Raw genomic sequence first — 13,012 nt, forward strand, 5'->3', positions numbered from 1 at the left:
GATGATGAAATCGTCGTTTATTTGAGAAACGAAACACAGCTGCTTTCCCCTTCAGTACCGTGAACATTCGCATTTCTGTGATTGTTAAATAAGCAAATATACTTCATTTTCTACAGAGATGATGGAGAAGCAGGATCAAGAGGGTAGTTAACAGTTCCAGGAAAAACCAGAGCTTTTACGACCAGAACCTTGAGGCCTTTTAAGAGACTCCCTGTAAAAATTCCACTCTTCAGCATTTGCATGTCTTTGAACATCAGCCAGCACTGGGGTTGCCCATGTTGAGCATGAGCGATAAACACATGCAATGACCTTGTATTTGTTACTTACAACCCTCGAGTGCCCCAAATCCAGACAATGTGTTCTTTATCCTGAAGTCACTTGATTAGCCCTATGAGAACCTTACTGAGAAAGGATGTTTGTGCTGGTAAAAAAACAACAGCCCCTTCGAAATAAAGTATCCCCACTGAGTTTGTCAAGGCATAACCCTGTCTGCCAGCCTCCCACCTTCCGTTCCTAATTGCAATCTTCAAAGGCGTCACTGCCGAAACGGGTTCCACAGTATGAACACAAGTGGTCCTAAGTGACAAGGTTAGCAGGTGCCACCTTTCCTCTTGGCTGCCTCTCTGGCCAGCTAGCTAAGCCATCCAGCTATATGGCTTATTTTAAAAAACAGCTTTATTGAAGTATAATTAACCACATCATTTCCACTTAGTGTGCACAGTTCAATGGTTTTCTATATATTCAGTTGAACAATCATCACCACAAAGACTTTTAGAGCATTTTCATCACCTCAGAAGGAATCTCAGACCCACTAGCAGTCGCTATTTCCCCATTTCCTCAGCACCACTCACTTCCTGTTTCTATAGGTATCAAGGGGATCTCGCAATATGGCTTCTCTCACTTGGCCTAATGTGTAGCATGTTACCAGCTCCATTCCCTTTTATTGCTGCATAAAACCCCGCTGTGTGGCTGTACTTAGTGTTCCTCTTACATGTCTTTAATCCACTGTGAGCACTCCCTGCGTAGGCACCGGGCCACGGGGCAGGAAAGTCAGGCAGCCTTTGCCCGGAGGAACTGCAATAACCCTAGGCCCTCCCCACCACGCTACCGGTATAGGGCCGACCCCGACACCTGCCGAGAGATGCAAAGGGGGCGCAGACAGGAGACAGGACTCCCGATGGGTGGGGAGAGGAGGAAGATGAAGAAGGTTCGGGGAGAAGCGGCACTTCCAGATACGCGCTGAGGCTCTGTCAGGTGGAGGGCAAGGCACTGAGGCAAGAGGAAGGGCGGTGGCAGAGGTGGAGGCACAGGAGGCTGCCCGGTGCAGGCGAGCAGAGGAGCGCACGCAGGGCGGCCGGGAGGGAGGCAGGCAGGGGAGGCCAGGGCCTGACTGCAGAGTCACGGGCCCCAAATTAATACTCGGCTTCAGTCACAACCTTTATTTTTGTCCATTATTGAGGAATAAAACATAAAAAGCAATCAAAACGTGTATATTTTCTATAAGTAGTTTTCCACGTGGGGTTTCTGTTGCCATTCTAAATAATCGTGCTGAAGCCTCGGGCTCCAGCTTCCAGCTCCTCCGCAGAGGTTCTCTCCCTGGCCACCGAAGCCCAGGTGAGCTCCCTGCCTCTTAACACAAACAGGCAAAAAGCCTCTTGGGAAGCAAACAGGCCTTTCTCAGCACAGAGCCTTCCCCGGCCAATCCTGGGGTTTCAGAGCGTCCACGGGCTGCAGGGGAGGGGGAGGCGGGAAAGACGAGCAGGCCCTCGCGAAAGGCCCGGCCTCCCCTCGCTCCATCCACCTCCTCCGGTCAGCGCACACTCCCAGGGACGGTGTTCACGCTTGGAGAAGCAGCGAGAAGGCAGCGTTTCAGTAGTAACCGAGGCACACCTTGTCCATGGACCATTTTATTCTGCAAGAAACAGGAAGAAGGTGGTGAACCAGGTCAACTCTGGAGACGCAGAGACAAACGCAGCCCAACACGGAGCAGGCAGTCACGTGTGACGGGCCCGCCCCACGCCGGCCACGGAGAAGGCAGCTGTTTCTGCTGCTTCCGCTGGTCACGTGTGGCCGCCGGCAGAGGCAGGAGCCCAGCTGCCCGCCGGCGGGGCGGAGAGCAGGGCCGCTCCCTTCTGCTCTCAGCGACGATGACCTTTAAGCGCCATGCGCTGGCTCACCTGTCGATCGGGTAGGGTTTCTCACAGAGGTTGACCAGCACATACAGATGTCTCAGAGCGTACTCGTACTGGAGGAAAACAGACCAACGACACAATCAGACATCCCTGCACCAGGCTATCAGCTCTTCACGTGGGCACATCCCACTTCCATGGCTACAGAGCAAAGCATCTTGAACAGTGATTCTTGACCTTTTTTGGGTCAGGGGCCCCTCCCCACCTTTTGATAAGCTGGAAAGATTTATGAACCATCCCCCCCCCCAATGCACCCGGCGTGGGCGGGCAGGCCCCTGAGAGCACGCAGGCCAGGTGAGGACCCACTCCTGGTGCAGAACCCGCAGGCCCTGCTCCCTCTGGAACCCAGCACCTCCCCGGCCACCGGCTTTCGTTTCTTGGAACCTTGTTCTGGGAGGGACACACGGATGAGGGAGACGGGTGGGAAGGGAATGCCACGCTGGACTCTAACAGGTGAGGGCCCGATACCCGGGAGGCTTATCGTGAGGAAACTTCAGGGAACTCGGAGAACTCTCACAAGGCAAAGGAAGAGCCTCACCGTGTGTAATTCCAGAGGCAAACAGTATTGCAAAGAATAAAGTATTCATTCGATAAATGGGAAGTTTTAAATTATTAAGTGAATAAGGAAAGTACTGTGTTAAATAAATGAAAAAAAAAATGCTTCCTAATACTGGAGAGCTACCTCCTGCGTGGCCGGGACCCCCTCCTGGGAAGCCCACGTGACCACGGTGTGCACATCACAGCCCCACGGAGCCTTCGGCCACGATGGAAATGTGCCAGGGTCCTCCGTGCGGGAGCCACTGCTCATGTGTGGCTACTGGACACGTGGGATGTGGCTGGTGCAGCTAAGGAACTGGGCTTCACATTTTACTTCATCTTAATTTAAATCTAAATTTAAGTAGCCACGCGAGGCTAGTGACTACCATACTCAAGGTCACAGCTCCAGCCGGAGGGCCGGCTCTCCGTGAAGATAAGCAGGGATTGCAGTCTGCGGGCTGTCTGAACCACTCAGCTCTCCTGCAGTGCAATGTGACCACCAAAGGTGGCTGTGTCCCAATAAAACTTTGTTTATAAAAACAGGGGGATGGAGGGGACCCGAGGCTGTGGGCAGGCCTTGACCTGTGGGCCAGTTTGCTGAGCCTTCCCCGGAAGGATCAAGCACCACGTGGTACTGATCGGAGAGGAGGCTTGTTAGGACCTTCCTCCTCCTCCATGCCAGGGCCTGGCTTCAACAGTATTTCTTGGGGAGCAGCCAGAGCAGATCCAAAAGGGAGAAAAACCTGTGTGGCTGGTGTGGAGGGCAGGGGTGAGGGGTGGGAGTGGCAGGGCTAGAGGTATGAAGAGAATGGAGTTGAGACATCTACGACTGGGGAACTCCCACCCATGGGGACAATGAAGAGTCCCGGGCTGGCACTCATGGTCAGCGAGTCTGACAACCTCCTCTCCCCCTGCTGAAGGCCTCTGAATGAGCCCATTGTGCTTGGCCTGGGCGGACCCTGCGACAAGGTTCCATGGACAGCAGCGCTGTAGCTTTGGGGTCAGGATGCAGGGCAAGGCCCCCCTGGCCCCGCTTACCGTGGGGGTGTGCCAGTTGAAGCAGTGCGTGCGGAAGTGAGACACGGCGGCCTGGTAGCAGTCGTGCGCCGTGAGCGGGGCCCTCTCAGACAGGAGCCTCTCCGCCTCGTCATCGGACCTCGTGAGCAAGGAGACGATCTTCCGCACTGACTTCTCCATGATGTGCCTGCTCTGTGAAGACACGCATCCTTTTAAAATGCATTGTACTTCACTTCACCAGGCCTCTCTCGGACCCTGGCTGGGTCAGGAGCTTCTCTTCCCACAGCCCCCACCCCCGTATGTTAAAACAGATGCCAACAGGTGCAGCCTGCAGGCGGCGGGAGATGTGGCGCCTGTGACAGCCGGAGACCTTGAGAAATCCCGTGCCTTTTAGGGGGGGTCTCCCGGCACAACGGACACATTGGCATCTAAGTACCTTAGGAGCAGGCATGCGGGCCCGCTCCGAGGAAAGGAGGGAAAGGCCCAACTCCCAGACAGACTGATGTCCAAAGGGTCTAGGGTTGATTCCCGATCAAAGACATGTACCTGGATTGCAGGCTTCATCTCCGGTTCTGGTCAGAGCAGGTGCGGGAGGCAACCAATGGATGTGTCTCTCTCACATACTGTCTTTCCCTCTCTCTCTCTTTCCCCACCTTCTTTCCCTCCCTTCCACTCTCTCTAAAAATCAACTGAAAAATATCCTCGGGTAAGGATTAACAACAACTAGAATTTTCATTTCTAAGTGATTTAATACTTTTTAAATCTCAGTGTTCATTTCTAATGCAGGAAATATTGATATAACCCACATAAATATTAGCTCTTTGGGGTGAATAATTTTAAGAGTGTAAATAGGCCTAAGACTAAAGAAGTATGAGAATGCTGGTTATACTGTGGCAGAGACAAAAAGCATATGTCCTGGTTATTATACCACAACTAGAGGCCCGGTGCACGAAATTTGTGCACGGGGGTGTGTGTCCCTCAGCCCTGCCTGCACCCTCTCCAATCTGGGACCCCTCGGTGGAATCAGGCCTAAACGGGCAGTCGGACATCCCTCTCACAATCCAGGACTGCTGGCTCCCAACCGCTCGCCTGCCTGCCTGATTGCCCCTAACTGCTCTGCCTGCCAGCCTGATCACCCCCTAACCACTCCCCTGCCAGCCTGTTCCACACCTACTGCTCCCCTGCCGACCCAGTCATCCCTAACTGCCCTTCCCTGCCAGCCTGGTCACCCCTAACAGCCCTCCCCTGCAGGCCTAGTCACTCCCAACTGCCCTCCCCTGCTGGCCTGGTCGCCCCCACATGCCTTCCGCTGCAGGCCTGGTTCCCCCCAACTGCCCTCCCATGCTAGCCTGATCGCCCACAACTGCCCTTCCCTGCCGGCCATCTTGTGGCAGCCATCTTGTGTCCACATGGGGGTGGCCATCTTTGACCATATGAGGGCAACCGGCCATCTTGTGTGTTAGAGTGCTGGTCAATTTGCATATTAGCTCTTTACTAAAAAGGATAGTGTGAGAGACGAATCATTGGGATTATTAGATACAGGGTAAGGAAAAGTAGGTTTACATTGTTCCTATGGGAAATAACACAATAATTACTAAGTAACAGCACAGGAATAAACTGTTTCGTGCACTTACAACTGTAAGCCTATTGGAGCCCCGCCCTGTATATGAATTTAAAACACATCACAGATTTTTATCTTCCCTGGAAAACTCAGGCCACACTCCACCCAGCACGGCAATCCCCAGGCTTGCCCACGAGGGGACAGCGTGAACACAGAGCTGGCTCTGCTGCAGGGACCGTCAGCCCCGCCCAGCACCCCATGGGTGCCCGCCTGGTGGTGCTTGCCGCACAGCTGTGATTTGCCAGGTGTTCTGCCAGCTCCAAGCAAGCTGATGAGCTGCTGAAAACCAACTCCGTGGCCATAAAGGCTAGCCCGAGCATTTTAAGGATTTTAGGCTCTGACTAGGACTTCCTAAGGCAGTAGAAATTTTTAGTAGATTGGATTTAAAATATATATATATATGATTAATAACTCACCAAGCAGCAAAATAAAAATGTCTTCTCTAAGCAACCAGGTATAAAAGGAAAAATGAACACGCCCGTCCGCCATGGGCTCTTGGCAGGACACAGGAAAAGGCCCTACTCCTTTGCTCCCTGCACCCGGAGGTCAAGGTCATCCACCAAAGAAACACGCAGACCACCTCTGCCCTGCTCAGGGCCTTCTATTTACATAGAAACCAAGGCCAGGGTCCTTTCCCACCAACTCGCACGTGGCAGGAGGAGGGGTGGGCCCGGAGCTCCGTCCCCTGGCTCCCAGCAGCACTGGGGAAGGCTCGGGAGGCAGAGACCCAGCTCGCGAGGCCGGGAGCGGGACCCGTCCCAGGACTCACCTCCAGGTGCCTGTGGATCTGCTCAACAAGACGCCTGGACTCCTGCAGGTCGTTGGTGAGCATCAGCTTCCTCTTCATGATCATGAGGGGCACCTCGGGGCTCGGAGTGAGGTCAAGGTGTTGGACGGGAGGCAGGGAGATGGGAGCACTGGCTTTGTGTTTCACGCCCTGAAACTGCATCAGTTTCATGGTGGAGATGGACTGGGGGGAGATAGAGAGAGAGAAACTGGTTGGAATGGGAAGAGTAGATGGCCAGCCTTACCCTGGTCCTGGAGGCCCACAGTTCCCGCCGCATGGTTTCAGGACCACTGAAGGGCCAACGTCGCAGCCTGAAAACACGCACCGCCCTGCCCAGGTGGCTCAGTCCGCTGGAACATCCTCCCGTAAACCAAAAGGTTGCAGGTTCAATTCCCAGTCAGGGCACATACCTAGGATGCAGGTTCAATCCCCAGTCGGGGCGATGTTTCTCTCATATTAATGTTTCTCTCTCTCTTTTAAAAAATAAATCAGTAAAGACATATCCTCAGGTGAGGATTAAAAAACACACACACACAAAAAAAAACTACATGCCAACACTGGGCGAGACAACACATCTGAGCACCTGAAATCCACAATGATAAGCTTCAACAATGCCGGGCTCCCTTTGCAGAACTGCTATTCTGTCATGTTCAAAAGGCAGCCACTCCTCCCCAGTCACACAGACGGTGGACCAGACTCATTTCAGCCAGTGGGGACCCTGGGCTGACCACCCCCCCTGCTCAGCACCTGTCCCTCGTAACCAGCTTTAGGAAGGTGCAAAGTATGTCCAGGTTAGAGCTGAGAGCTGATGCCACAGAGGTGTCCCCTCAGGCCCAAGCCTTCAGCCAGTGGCTGCGACCTTGTCCAGGCAGCCCTGTGACCCTAGTTCACGACCTAGGTCCCTCTGGACAGAGCTGGAAGGGGAAAGTCTCTAACTTACAGCCAAAGGATCAAGGGAACCCCTGCAACCTGCAGAGCGAGGCAGGACCCGGGTAATCCGAGGCGTGGGTTCTGTGGGCCCGGCCGGGGAAGCTGGAGCAGCTTCCGACGGAGGGACCTCTCCTCGTGTGCCTGGCCCATGTTTAGTGTTTTTGCCGCACGACCTTCTTGAACGTCCCTAGTTACCCACACACGAGGGCTCTGACCATGGAGACTCAGGTTAGGTAGCTTGCCCCTAAGTATCATGGCTTTGCCAGTTTGACCCTAGCAAGGTCCGATTCCAAAGCCCAAACAGGTCTCCAGGATGGAGTGGCCATGAGGGGCGAGGCCATCCCGACCCCTGCCATCTCCCCACCAGGCCCCGCTTCTTCACCAAGACTTAACGTCCAGGCGCGGCGGCCGGGGACTGGGAACCGACAGGACTCACCTTGTTCCCATACTGCATGACGTGGCTGGTGTTGGTGTGGGTCTTTACCAGCTGGTACTGCTTGTGGAGTGTCTCCTTGGTCAAGTCCTCCTGCAAAAATGTGAACAGTGAGTCCCTCGACCATCAGCGCCTGAAGGCTAAGCCTCAGCTGGACAGCCTGCCCTGCAGTGCTCACCGTGTCCGAGTCCTCCATCCAGTTGACGCTGTACCAGTCCCCCAGGTACGTGGACCTCTGCTCATCGTAGTAACAGGCGTAGGAGGACTCGTCGGGATTGGCGGCAGTCGTTGCATAAACTGCGAGGAATTGAAGAGCCCTTTAGTCACGTCTTATTCTCTGCTGTGGATTCCGCGGGAAGCCGAGTCTTTCCTCCTTTGGTGCAAAGTGCCACCCTGGCCAGCACAGGGAGGGCGGGAGACGCCGCGCACCCTGCACTGTTCAGTTACGATTATGCAACTGAAATGACACGTGGAAGCAGGAGAAGCCAGCTGATGGGCACTTGGTGTGGCCATAAGCAGGCACGCGGGCTTCCTAGGACATGGAGCTATTCTGGAATAATGCTGCAAGGTTTTAACAGCCCCGGCAACCGGAAGCACAGGCACCTCACTTAGTCTCTGGAGAAAGTTAACATTTACGGACGAACAGGCTGGCTCAACCTCTGCAATAGCAACCATTTCCCATCTCGCTGCCACGGGCTCAGAATTGTGCTTGACAAATGTTATCACTTAAAATGATAAACAAATAAACAGATATTATCGTTATACCCATTTTACAGGCGGGAATACCTAAGGGTCAAAAGTCACCTGGCCAAGACCAGAGCCAGCAAGTGCCACGCCGCAGAGGACCGAGGCCAGTCCCAAGACTGCGATGATGGACCTACGGAGCTTTACAAACCCTGGACGAGCACCGTGAACCTCACGTGCTGATTCCTTCTTCTCTGGCCACTAATCCTCGGGGACTAGAGGAGGCCCAGGGCTGCCCACACCTCTCTCCCCACTTCTACGGCCGCCCTAGGCCCCCGCGTATGCAGACTTCTTGGTTCTTCACATTGGCAGAATCAGAGATTGACCAACTGCACCCGTGAGCGACGGGCTCACCCAGCCGGGCTCAGAGCCAGGGCTCCACCACCTACCATTGATGTCGGTGGGCAGGTGTCTCATCATGGACCCAGACTCACAGGCTTCAATGTAGAACACCATCTGCGAGGTGAACGAGACAGGCGGGCTCACCCCTCGGCCGGGCAGACCGCTCCCCAAAGCCCCTTTGGCTCTGCCCACGCTGACCCATCCTAAGAGTCTCTCGCTTTTGCGTTGGGAGACATCTCTGCTGCCAGAGGCTGCGGAAGCTGCTGCCACACAAACCAGAAGGACTTGAATTTATTCATCCCTAATAGAATAAACGATCTATTAGCTGAAATACGGGGAGACGGAGCCACCGACAATGCAGAGGAAACTTTCACCGTCCAGCCCAGGGGGTGGCACGGCAGGCTGTCTTCCCACGGCGTACCGCGTCCGGGCCTGAGCTACGCAGTTTCTATTAGGGTGTTACGGGCGAGCGAGGGCCAAGGTGAAAACAGCATGGTGATGTTTCCCTCCAACTGCCCAAACTGCTGACAGTCCTGGGGACAGTACTCCTCAAAGTATGGTCCCAGGCCCAGCAGCATCCGTGTCAACGCGAAGGCCGAGTCTCAGGCCTCTCCCCAGACCTGAGTCACACTCGGGGGCGGGACCCACGCTCTTTGTGGCAACAAGAGGCCAGTGATTCTGATCTGCTAGCTAAAGCCCTGGGACCAGAAAAGGTCCATCCGGGAGACTGGCCGAAAGGGCACCCTTTCCAGAAAACACCGCCGCCCGCCCAGAGTCAGAAGGCACGTCCCGGAGGTGGGCGCTGCGTGCGCTGCCTTCCTCACACTCCCCCACGCCACCCCAAAGGCGGACCTTACCTTTTGGTACTTTTTGTGTTTGTACATGTACTTGATGGTCTCATTCAGGTCCTTTACATGAAGCTAAAAGGTAAGAATACTGGCATTCAGATCAAGACCTCATGAGAAACCGTTTGCTGGGTCCCCCACAATAAAGTCCTAATGTGCTTTGGAATCCCCAGAAACAATGCTAGAGAGCAGCAGCATCCAGATGTCACCCCAGGGATTTATTCACAGATTTAAAAGGGCAGGAGAACGTGCTTCCGCACTCCTCACTCGGCCCAGAGCACTCAGGGACAGGGCTCTATCACTGTGTCTAGTGCAAGGCTCCCAGGTCCCGAGACAGCCGCTGATGCAGCGACATGTGGAGAAATGTCGGGAAAGTGGCCGGAGGAGGTGCTCCCGGGTTAGATTTCAAGCTGCTAAATGTGTGCCCCACACACCACCCTGGCGGGACCTTAGGAACCCACGTCGTGGGTTTCACAGCACCCCCGCAGTTCTGCTCTCCATCCCAGTTTGTCCCCGCGGTTCTCCTCTCCATCCCAGTTTGCCCCCGCGGATCTGCTCTCCATCCCAGTTTGTCCCCGCGGTTCTCCTCTCCATCCCAGTTTGTCCCCACGGTTCTCCTCTCCATCCCAGTTTGTCCCCGCGGTTCTGCTCTCCATCCCAGTTTGTCCCCGCGGTTCTCCTCTCCATCCCAGTTTGTCCCCACGGTTCTCCTCTCCATCCCAGTTTGTCCCCGCGGTTCTGCTCTCCATCCCAGTTTGTCCCCGCGGTTCTGCTCTCCATCCCAGTTTGTCCCCGCGGTTCTCCTCTCCATCCCAGTTTGTCCCCGCGGTTCTGCTCTCCATCCCAGTTTGTCCCCGCGGTTCTCCTCTCCATCCCAGTTTGTCCCCGCGGTTCTGCTCTCCATCCCAGTTTGTCCCCACGGTTCTCCTCTCCATCCCAGTTTGTCCCCACGTTCTCCTCTCCATCCCAGTTTGTCCCCGCGGTTCTGCTCTCCATCCCAGTTTGTCCCCGCGGTTCTGCTCCCCATCCCAGTTTGTCCCCGCGGTTCTCCTCTCCATCCCAGTTTGTCCCCACGGTTCTCCTCTCCATCCCAGTTTGTCCCCGCGGTTCTGCTCTCCATCCCAGTTTGTTAGGGAACACTCACGTCGTCGTTAGGAAAGGCCAGTAGTCCCGTAGCTCCGTGATCAGTGAAGTAAACAAACACGTGATCCCGGGGGCCGCTGCCACAGGAGAACAACAGAGTCAGAGTCCAGCGTTTCCTATTCTATTTCTCTGAAAGGCTGCCCTTACCCGCTCCCTCCCCCTCCCCCCCAAAAAACTAAGAAGTTTGAGGACTACAGCCTCCCACCCCGGTACAAAGAGGAACACAAGGCCTGCCGCCCTCTGACCAGCTGAGCCACAAGGCATATCCAGGGCCTGGGACTGAGTCAGGCCCGGGAGGAGGAGACCCGTGCTGGGCAGACAGACCAGGTGTGATTTGCAGAGCAGGGTCCTTTGGCAACTGGGCCTCATCCCAAGCAGTCACATGCTCTAACCAGATGTCCCCCAAATGAGTAAGGGATCCAGGACACACATCCAAACGTGTCCTGCAGCTCCAGCTCCCTCCGGGCCCCGGGCCTGCAGTCAGGGACCCCCACCTGCCCACCCTCGCCAGGGCTTCCACTCAGGGCGCTGCTTCAAGGATGGAGAAATGTGATAACTACCTTGGAACCAATTATGTTCATCCCACACAGCTGTCCGTCTCTGCTCTAACGCACAGGAGCATACCTGTGCCCAGGCCTGCCCTCTCTGTGTCTCTCACTCCCCTGTCCCTCTGAGTGAGAGACACAGCACCCTGTGCCAAGTACCTGGGAGACTCTCTGAAGGCCCTGACATCATATAAAAATGCTACAGAAAGAGATGCTCAAGAGGACACTTCTCTCACCCACCAGCGGCGGGGCAAGCACTGGTGTGAGCTTTCCCAGTGCGGAGGTTAGCCCTGGGCTCATGAGTGTGCTCCCCCCGCTGCGCTGCCCTGGGCTCAGTGTGGCCCTGTGACCTGACCCGCTGCGGGGCTTCACACCAGTCTCGGGATGTACCGCTGGCCGTGGAGTGTACAGCACTAGGATCCGGGATGGGGAACCCTGGGTCACAGGGTTAACGTGATGCAGCAATGGGCTGCCAAAGGAGCCATCCAACCTGCACGGCCTGTCCTAACTCAGGACAGAGCTCCCCGCTCTGCTGTTTCTCACAGGTAAACAAGTCGGGAGCCAGGACCAACTCGGTTCTGGGCTGCCAGGTCATCCAGAAAAGTGTGATGGCGCAAAGCGAGCAGGCATTACCTCTTCAAGACCTTTCCCGATCCTATGCCCTTCACTGCTTCTTCATCACCTCTCAGCACAGCGAGGAAATTCTGCGGTGTGACAGCCTACAAGGAATTGGGAGTTGAAGTCAGACGTGTCATTTCAAAGCAGAGGTTTGCCGAGTCTGTACAGACCCGGGCCACCAGCCCACACATGTCCAAGGCCCGAGGTTTAAGAGCAAACGCTTTGGCACCAAGAAAGACCCATATAAGGCTGATGTCTCTGGGGCATGTGCGTGGCCTCTTCTCAAAGAACTTCTCGTCTGGCTGATGGCACTCAGCAAGCCCGCGTTCCTTCTCGGCCGTTAGAGAGGCCGAGCGGAGGAACCCGAAGGTGCCGGGCAGCAGGGTAAGCGGCAGAGGAAGAGCACACCACCCCGGGAGAAGGCAAAGGGGCAGCAGAAACGTCTGTACGGGGCCCACCCTTGCCCAGCTTGTTGCCTAAAAGGCCTAATCCCGAGGACATATGATGTCCTTAAAGATTTTCTAAATTGATACTCGCTCATTTGAAAAAAAAAAAAAGGCAGCAATACAGGAAAGCACAAAGGGGAATAAAAATCCCACCACTTAGATTCCAGACATTTCCTTATACAGGGTGGGGCAAAAGTAGGTTTTACAGGTTTATAGTTGTTTGTATGGGAAAGAATACAATAATTAATTAAGAATAATAAAAGAATAAACTTTCACATACTTACAACTGTAAAACCTACTTTTGCCCCACCCTGTAAAATTATGTAGAAACAATTTCATAATTTCAAAAAGATGGGATCATCTATATTACATGTATCATGTGTTCAATTTAACTATACCTGAATTTAAGAGAGTGAACTGAAACTGAAAGGACTGCTAAACTTCAGAGAAACATTTATCATCAGGAATATCAGTTCCTAAAAGATCCCTCTAATAGTAAGAAAAGGAGATTATGAAGCCCGGCCAGAGTAGCTCAGTGGTTGAGCGTCAACCTATGAACCAGGAGGTCACTGTTTTATTCCTGGTCAGGGCACTTGCCCGAGTTGGGGGCTGGATCCCCAGTGTGGGAGTGCAGGAAGCAGATGATCCATGTATGTCTCTCATCGATGTTTCTCTTTCTCTCTCTCTCTCCCTCCTTCCCTCCTATTCTCCCTCCCTCTCTAAAAATCAATAAATCCTATATAATAAAGCGGTAATATGCAAATTGACCCTCACAACCTCATGTCACAAGATGGCCACCCCCACATCATCACAAG

General features: G+C 54.3%; 1 protein-coding gene across 2 annotated transcripts in view; it reads right to left on the bottom strand.

The window, feature by feature from the left end:
• The window catches only part of LGMN (legumain), a 36,665-nt gene continuing 23,653 nt past the window's right edge, over positions 1 to 13,012 (bottom strand). For both annotated transcript variants that reach the window (XM_079769891.1, XM_079769892.1), the window contains exons 5-14: positions 11,767 to 11,852; positions 10,590 to 10,665; positions 9,458 to 9,520; positions 8,648 to 8,714; positions 7,693 to 7,811; positions 7,518 to 7,607; positions 6,134 to 6,334; positions 3,765 to 3,935; positions 2,178 to 2,245; positions 1 to 1,912 (exon numbers count right to left, since the gene is read on the bottom strand). In XM_079769891.1, the coding sequence (XP_079626017.1) occupies positions 1,870 to 1,912; positions 2,178 to 2,245; positions 3,765 to 3,935; positions 6,134 to 6,334; positions 7,518 to 7,607; positions 7,693 to 7,811; positions 8,648 to 8,714; positions 9,458 to 9,520; positions 10,590 to 10,665; positions 11,767 to 11,852 (984 nt within the window). In that variant the 3' untranslated portion in view covers positions 1 to 1,869. The remainder of the gene's footprint in view (positions 1,913 to 2,177; positions 2,246 to 3,764; positions 3,936 to 6,133; positions 6,335 to 7,517; positions 7,608 to 7,692; positions 7,812 to 8,647; positions 8,715 to 9,457; positions 9,521 to 10,589; positions 10,666 to 11,766; positions 11,853 to 13,012) is intronic.

This window comes from Cnephaeus nilssonii (assembly GCF_951640355.1).
Source record: "Cnephaeus nilssonii genome assembly, chromosome: 4".
NCBI classification, from domain to species: Eukaryota; Metazoa; Chordata; class Mammalia; order Chiroptera; family Vespertilionidae; genus Cnephaeus; species Cnephaeus nilssonii.